The 7,695-nt window shown below is 46.1% G+C and overlaps 2 protein-coding genes across 2 annotated transcripts; both read left to right on the top strand.

Moving 5' to 3' along the window:
* The first annotated feature begins 3,127 nt into the window (after positions 1-3,127).
* LOC104025951 (lysophosphatidic acid receptor 1) lies at positions 3,128-4,096 on the top strand. Its single transcript, XM_009481935.1, has one exon. It carries the CDS (start codon positions 3,128-3,130, stop codon positions 4,094-4,096), a length of 969 nt encoding a protein of 322 aa, XP_009480210.1.
* Positions 4,097-6,314: 2,218 nt separating this feature from the next.
* Positions 6,315-7,659, top strand: ZNHIT3 (zinc finger HIT-type containing 3). Its single transcript, XM_075719689.1, has 5 exons — positions 6,315-6,394; positions 6,603-6,634; positions 6,704-6,806; positions 6,878-6,954; positions 7,231-7,659. Exons 1-5 carry the CDS (start codon positions 6,315-6,317, stop codon positions 7,419-7,421), a joined length of 483 nt encoding a protein of 160 aa, XP_075575804.1. The 3' UTR covers positions 7,422-7,659.
* Positions 7,660-7,695: the final 36 nt, after the last annotated feature.

Below are 7,695 nucleotides of genomic sequence, written 5' to 3'. Positions count from 1 at the left end.
TTTCAAATTAGAGAAATTTCAAGTAGCATTTTCAGGAATATCTAGGGCACTTTGGAGTCCAGGTTCACGTATATACTCTTCTTAGCAACTAGGATATTTTTAAAGATGTTTTACTTTGTGGATAGCCTGCTGTTCACTGCAGCCCTCAGCCCTTCCCTCAGTTCACAGGCTATGGAAAACACAATCAGAAGGGAGCAGGAGCGCACGTGGCTTGGCCTGGTGTCCTCTGCCATTCCTGACGGATGTTCCCCTGTGCTGTACGTTACCTGCTGACATACTCGCTCTTATTAAAAGGACTTGCTGACTTGTGGTGCTGGCACTGACAGACAGGGTGACAGAAACAGTAGAGCCCTTGCTCAGCAGCAACCTCACACCAAAGGTGTGGTTGACAAGTCTGTACGAGGTAGATTATAGAACGCACAAAGAATGGTTTATCTGCGATGCTTTGAGAAGAATATTTTATAGGGTATTAATACACCAGCAGACTTGATTAATCAGTTCTCAGCCCTTATTTCTGTATAATCAGTCTTTGCACTTCCTTGTGACCATCTGCAATACCTATTACTTATTTGCATAAAGTATTTCTGGTCTGTAATAATTGTGCACTACAAATTGCACGCTAACCTGAGTATACCTCCATACCCTTCAACTTTAATAGAAAAAAGAAGCTACAGAATTTTCCTTGTTAAGCTCAACATTTTAGCACAAATTTCTTACGTTGTAAATTCTGGCAGAGCTATCGTATAGTTCACAGATTTACATTTCTAGAGCTGGAATTGCTGCTATAATGATCAGATGTCAGCACTGAATGTGGAAAACCCATCAACTTAACTGAGCTGCTTTGCAATATCATGGTATAAAATTGTTACTCATGCAAATTACAGTAAAAAATAAATTAAATTGGAACAACTTTGCAAGTATTTTGTTACTAATGCAAATTAATCCTTTGTTAGGATAACGGTAAATTATAAATTAAATTGGAATACCTTTGTAAGAAACATGGCTTTACCTGGATAATTTTGCTAAAGGAAAGCTGCTCAGTTGCAGATAGATGCCAGGTTGCAGCCAGAGCACGTTGGAGATTTCTCTGTACGTGAGCATTTTGAATAAAACGTGGGGTGACACAGAGGCGACCCACACTGCATTAGCAAACAAAAGCAGCCACTTCTGCATAGAAAAAATATCCATGGTGCTGTTCATATTGATGTACTGCTCACCTAAACTGCTCCGCTGCTTAAAATCCCCATATTCCCCACTGTATTGTTTGTTCCAGCAGTGCCCTCTGCTGCCTGCTAGCACTGAATGTCTGTCCAAACAGCTTTTTTTTCCCCAAGTCTCAAGTATTTTAAATCTAGTTCTCAAAAATCATTTACCTTTAAAAAGACAGAGAAAGAAAAGATATAATATTATGTTGTTTTATTAATGTACGAGTTACACATTAACTTCAAATAAGCAAACACAAAATATCCCGTAACAAAGGTGTGAGTATAGATGTCTGTCATTTTCCAGCTACATTCTCTCCAAGAATTAAGGTGGAAAAAATGGCATTTTCAGAACTGCTTAGGCATCTTAAGTCTCCAATCTACTAAAGGGTTAAGCCATTCTCCTGCATTTCCTTGTTTGAAGATTAAGTTAATTCAACAACTCATTAAATGCATCTCTTTTTTTTTTAGCTTGTAAAGCATCAGTACCTCTGATTTACACAAGAGAAAGAAAGGCCCAACAGCTCCAGCACAAGAAGGACATGGAGCTGTTGGAGCGGGTCCAGAGGAGGCCACAAAAATGATCCGAGGGCTGGAGCCCCTCTGCTCCGAGGCCAGGCTGGGGGAGTTGGGGTTGTTCAGCCTGGAGAAGATAAGGCTGCGAGGAGACCTTATTGCGGCCTTCCAGTGCTGAAAGGGGGCCTACAGGAAAGATGGGGGCAATCTTTTTAGCAAGGCCTGTTGTGACAGGACAAGGAGTAATGGTTTTAAACTAAAGAAGAATAGATTTAGACTGGATATAAGGAAGAAATTTTTTACAATGCAGGTGGTGAAGCACTGGCACAGGTTGCCCAGAGAGGCAGTGGAGGCCCCATCCCTAGAAACGTTCAAGGTCAGGTTGGACGGGGCTCTGAGCAACCGGATCTGGTTAAAGCTGTCCCTGCTCACTGCAGGGGGGTTGGGCTGGATGATCTCTAAAGGTCCCTTCCAACCCAAAGCATTCCATGATTCTATGAATTTCAGGTGTATTCTGACAACTTCTGAGTACTGCAGTACTTCATATGGAGATACTTCTGTGGGCCCAAGCACAAGAGCATCTGTGGAGACAAAGATTCTTACCTTTCTGGATGCCCTTTGAAGTGCTGCAGTTCATTGTACAGTTTTGCTTACAAGTTTGGGGTTCGTTCTGTAGATGTGACCCAGCCGTGCTTAGAAAAACAGCCACCGTTGGCTGCATCAATTTGTAATTGTAAGCAAGAGACAGTGAACAACTAGGTTGTGTTGTGTCTTGCTCAGTCTTGAGTGCTTTAGAAGTTTTGTGATGTCACTAGAGTTGATCTGAAATTAGGACTTACATCTGAAATTAGGACTAACATCCTCACTGACCTGGGGTCCAGGTTAGTGACACAATAGTGATGTTCTTCTTTGAGTCCCATCGGTCACATACTCCCCCCTCCAAAACCAAAAAATTCCTGCTCGCCATTTTCTGACTCTCTAATCCTTTATCCATCTAATTTATTTGTGAATTAAAGCTGAATTCGCATTCATTCCATTTTAGAAGACTTTTAAACCACTGATGTTATCATTCATCTTCACAAGAACTAGCCAGATTCTGCTCTTGATAAAGGTTGCTTTAAGCAAATCATCTGTATAGTATAGTAAATATGTTTTCCACTTTCGGCTATCCTAGCAACTTAAAGGTAATCAGCTATGTTCCGAGTTGGTAACCCAAATATTTAAAAACGCGAGTGGTTAAAGTTTAATCCACTGTCATGATGATGATGTGGCAATAGAAGCTGTGTGTCAGGATTCATTCTTCGCCTGGAGAACAAGGCGGCAGTAACGCTCATGTAGTATGGTCTCTTGCGGAATATGGGATGAGTAAAGCAGACCTCATTAACGGTTGAAAGTAGGATTTTTCCACCATGAATGGATACCCAAACTGCTCTGCTAACCACACTAAAATTTGGAGTCATTATTTAGTACTTGCACTGGGCATCCCTCAGCTGACCATTAACATAGCATCCGTGATCTTCAACTGCACAGTCATCTTCACCAGAATGGCGACAAAGGATCTGCACAAGCCTATCTCTATACTCTTCTGCAATTTGGCCTTTTCTGATCTCTTCACCAGCTTTTCTGGCTTTTGGATTTCAATGCTCTTCATCACCAATCCTGACATTACAATCTTTGGATCCAAGGATATGCTTGCACCTTATGCCTTATATACTATGTCTATTTTATCCACCATCTATAACTTGGTAAGCATTGGAGTTGAACGCTATCTGGCTGTGGCTGAAAGCATGAGGACAAGATTCAGGCTTGCTAGAAACCATTCCATAGCTGCAGTTTTAATTAACTGGGCCCTTGCTTTCTTTCTGGGCAGCCTGCCATTGATGGGGTGGAACTGCTTGCATATAGAGGAAAATCTCTCTGTCCTCTACAGTCCGTTTTGCGTCGACTACCTCATCTTCATCGCCATTCCCAATGTTGTGGTGGCTTTTATTATACCTCTGTTCACTTACCTTAGAATCATTATCATCTTGAGGAGAAGAAAGCTGAGAATGAAAGCATGTGGACAAGCTACTGGCACCTACAAATCAGCTGAAATCCAGGTTGCCAGAACCAGTATTTTTATTTGGCTCCTGGCGCTGATCTCCTACGCTCCGTTTTTTGCAGGAGTCATATTCGATGCAACGAACCATCAGTGCCCCATTGACCTCTACCCAGGCGTCTACATCTTTCGAAACTGCACGGCTATGCTGATAACCATGAACTGTTTGGGAAACCCCATAATATATACCCTGAAAATCAAAACTCTGGGGGCTAAACTCAAGGCTCTGAAATGCCTCTCCGCCAACCGTGTGCGAGCCTGCACCATTGAGAACGTCTAGCTGGGACTGCCCTCGGTCCGGGACTGCCCTCGGTCCAGGACTGCTGCCTTGCCTGACCTAGTCAACGTAGTCAGAGAGAAATCTGAAATGAAGCCGGGTTCCTGCCCGCTCCTGGCACCCAGGGCGGTTCAACACCCAGCGAGTACAGCTCCGGGGCACGGAAACCACCGCGGGGTGCGGAAACCAGTGCGGGCAGCCGCAGAAGCGGGGCTGGAGCTTTGTGGCTTCTCTCAGCAGCTTCCATAGCCTTGGGTAGTGAGCGAATCGGGTGCAGCGGTGCGGTGGTGTGCAGCTTTCCTTCGTGAAGCAGTCGGGTGCGTGTGCCTGGTTTGTTCAGCCTCTAAATGGAAACAGGAGAGGTGTTTTGCTCGTGGATAAAAATAACCCCATTAGCCGTGTTGACTTTGCGTTTGGAAATAGGCTTCTGTTGCACTCGCTTTGCTGCTGGGAGATCCACATCCTTTTTGTATTGCTTTTGTGTTTTTGAAGACAGTTAAATGGCTAGAAAATTTTCAGTAGTGTGGGGGAAATGTAATTTTACTTTCTCATTTACTGTCAGTCAAATTGTATCTTTGAATACCTGATGAATCTCTTTATTAATAGGGGCACTCAGCACTGTTTTGCCGTTGTAATTTTAACTGCAGTATGTAGTTGGATTACATGTTTCCGTGAGACATTTGTGACTACACTTTTCATGTTTCTGCTTATAAATAGAGGCACACTTGAGTCTGTGACTTTTGAAAATTGCACTTTTCTAGGAGAAAACCCTCGCTTGAATTCTTCAGTATCAGAACTGCAGTCAAGTTGCCTGTACAAAACAAAACAAAACAAAAATGTCAAGACCAAGTATTTTGTGAAAGGCAAATGTCTTACCCCCTTCCTCTCAAAAAAAAAAAAAAAATTGGCTGCTGACTAGTTAATCTGTGCGATCCTAGTAGAGATGAATGTTTATTCTTAGTTATACAGGGATACTGGCTGCAAACATCTCAATGCTTAAATTTCTTCTCTCTTGCACAGTTACCAATCTAGAGGCCTTGATCGAATAGATCCCGGTGATGTTAGCTCATCTTTCTGTTTTTAAAGTATGCTCAAATACTGTTCAATGGTACTACATCGATGCGATAATCCATGCTGTGATAATGTTCTCACATTCATGAAACGCACGTACAGCCCAACCAAAATCAGCCCTTCCAGTACAGGTTGGGGTTTTCAGGGATTTCTTTCCAGCTTGTTTGCTTCATTGTCCTTGTTTCAGCATTTCAAAAGGCTTGAGCGAACCAAGAACAAAATCCCATTAGTCTGTTCCTGAGCGGGTATGAGGAAAGAGCGTGTTTTGTGTAAGAAATGGGTTCACCTGCTAATGTAGGAAATGGGCAAGTGCCATTACATCAACAAATACGATACTTTGTGTTTTATTGCTATAAACCCCCTCTTCTGTGCTACTTTACACTGGAGAACTCTGGGAGACTTTTTGTCTGAATTAGAATTCAGACATTTAAGGAAATGGATGGCACTAAGTGATACATCATTGAAATGAATTATTTAAATGGATAATGTAACTCAGGCAAGAGAAATCTGGCTCCGTTTTTTTCTTCTGAACGCTACCGTTCTGCAAGCGTTTTCTGGTAACTCCACCACCGCCAGCCTCAAGAAGTGTTTGGCCAGAAACTCAACGCCTTGTCTCCTACTGAATGAATTTCAACCTAACCTTAGTAACAGGAGATTCAACCAAAACCTACCACGGGGCAGGTGGTAAAGATCAACCTGGGGGTGGTTTTATTACGTGAGGTTTCTCGTACGATACGACTTCTAGTCGTCTCCGTATCGACATCGGCAAGGCGGTTATGTTAACGACCAGCGCATTTAATGCACCGCTGTCTGTGGCGGTGGCCTTCCAAAAAGCGAGGGGGGAGCTGGAACCTGGCCAGAAACCCCTCAGGAGGGGAGAGAGAGAGAGAAAAAATATATATATTTAAAAGTATCTATAAAAAATAGAAACTATATATAAAAATTATAAACTATACATAAAATATATAAAATATATATAAAAATAAATGTAAATATAGAAAATATATAAATATATATAAAAAAATATATATACATAAAAAAAGTACGGCGGGCCGTGGGGCGGGCCGCGCTGCGCTCGGCGGTGGACTAGCGAGCCTGGGTGGAGGCGCTCGGCGCTCGGCCGACCGGAAGCGGGGCAGTGGCGGGCGCCATGCGGGCACCGCGGCCCTGCGGCGTCTGCGGAGCGGCCGGCGCGGCCAAGTACCGTTGCCCGCGGTGCCCCGCCGCCTAGTGAGGGCCGGGCCGGGCAGGGCGGCAGCGGGCGGCGGGCACGGGGTGGGGGCGGCGGGGGGCGGCGGGGGACGGGGCAGCGGCGGGGAGTGGGGGCGGCGCGGCGGGGCCCTGCGCGCCCGGTGAGGGCTGAGGGGAGCGGCGCGGCTCGCGGAGGGGCCGCCTCCCGCCCTCACGGGCGCCGCTAACGGCGGCTCTCGCCCCACAGCTGCTCCGTGCCGTGCTGCAGGACCCACAAGGGTGAGTGACCGGCGGGACGGGGACGGGCGGGCCGCGCCGCGCCGCTGCTGACCCCGTCCTCTCCCGCAGAGCGATGCGCGGCGGAGCCGAAGCGGGAGCAAGAGCGGGAGCGGGCGGCGGCCGGACAGCCCTTCCCCGGCGGGCCGGGCCGCGCCGGGCAGCACGCAGGTAGGTGGGGGGGCGGGCCGGCGGGGCGCGTCGCCCCCGGCCCCCTGCAGCCCCGCTCTCCTCGCCCGCAGCCAGCCCCTGGTCGGTGGAGGACATCCTGACGGAAGATGACGAGCGGGACCGCGTCCCGCTGCAGAAGCTCAAGCTTTTAGGTAATCTCGAGGGGTCAGAAGTCAAGCGGGTGTGCAGGCGGCGGTGGGCCTTCACCAGCGCAAGCAGAGATACTCACAGTTCCCCTGAATCCTTGGTGGAGCGCTGCACTTTAGTGCAGTCGTGCGCTTCATTGCAAGGCCTTAAAGACTTAAATGTCAGATACCTGGCTGTTTACCACGTCTCTCTGGAAGTTTATTTGCAAAATAAGGGTGGTCACAACTCATTTGTAACTGTTTGAGGTTAGTACTGTTTATCTTTTTTGTTTTCTTTTAAAGGGGAATCGGAAGAACTGAGAGGCTTGCTTCTGAATCCACATCTCAGGCAGCTACTGCTAACAGTCGACCAAGCAGAAGATAAAAGCTCCCTTATGAAAAAGTACATGCAGGAGCCGTTATTTGTCGAGTTTGCAGACTGCTGTTTGAGAATTGTTGAACCTCCAGAGAAGGAGAACATTCTTCCCGAGTGAGCTACTTTGGGAACGTTTTTTTTTTCCTTGAGATTTTTTTTCCCTCTGAGAGAAGAGATTTGACAGCACCCCGTGCTACTGCGGTGCGCCATTTTGTGTGTTCCCTCACGGTTTGGTCACGCTTTGCTCATGGATGTCAGTGCTCTAATTTTCAATTTAGAGTTGATAAGCAGCGACATAGTCGTGTTGGAATGATTTCTAGGTACTAGGAATTAAACTTGATGTTCTGTGGACTTGCTTTCTTTTGGTACAGAAATGCTGTCAACCATGGGAA

Source organism: Pelecanus crispus, chromosome 12 (assembly GCF_030463565.1).
Source record: "Pelecanus crispus isolate bPelCri1 chromosome 12, bPelCri1.pri, whole genome shotgun sequence".
Taxonomy (NCBI): Eukaryota; Metazoa; Chordata; class Aves; order Pelecaniformes; family Pelecanidae; genus Pelecanus; species Pelecanus crispus.
Note: the sequence above shows the minus strand (reverse complement) of the source record. Positions and strands in the feature narration are given on the sequence as shown.

Excerpts from the sequence above, each read along its gene's own strand:
- LOC104025951 (XM_009481935.1), top strand. The coding sequence starts at position 3,128 with ATGAATGGATACCCAAACTGCTCTGCTAACCACACTAAAATTTGGAGT.
- ZNHIT3 (XM_075719689.1), top strand. The coding sequence starts at position 6,315 with ATGCGGGCACCGCGGCCCTGCGGCGTCTGCGGAGCGGCCGGCGCGGCC. Across the intron at positions 6,635-6,703 it reads GTGCTGCAGGACCCACAAGG|AGCGATGCGCGGCGGAGCCG; the intron begins GTGAGTGACCGG and ends CCTCTCCCGCAG. Across the intron at positions 6,807-6,877 it reads GCCGGGCAGCACGCAGGTAG|CCCCTGGTCGGTGGAGGACA; the intron begins GTGGGGGGGCGG and ends GCCCGCAGCCAG.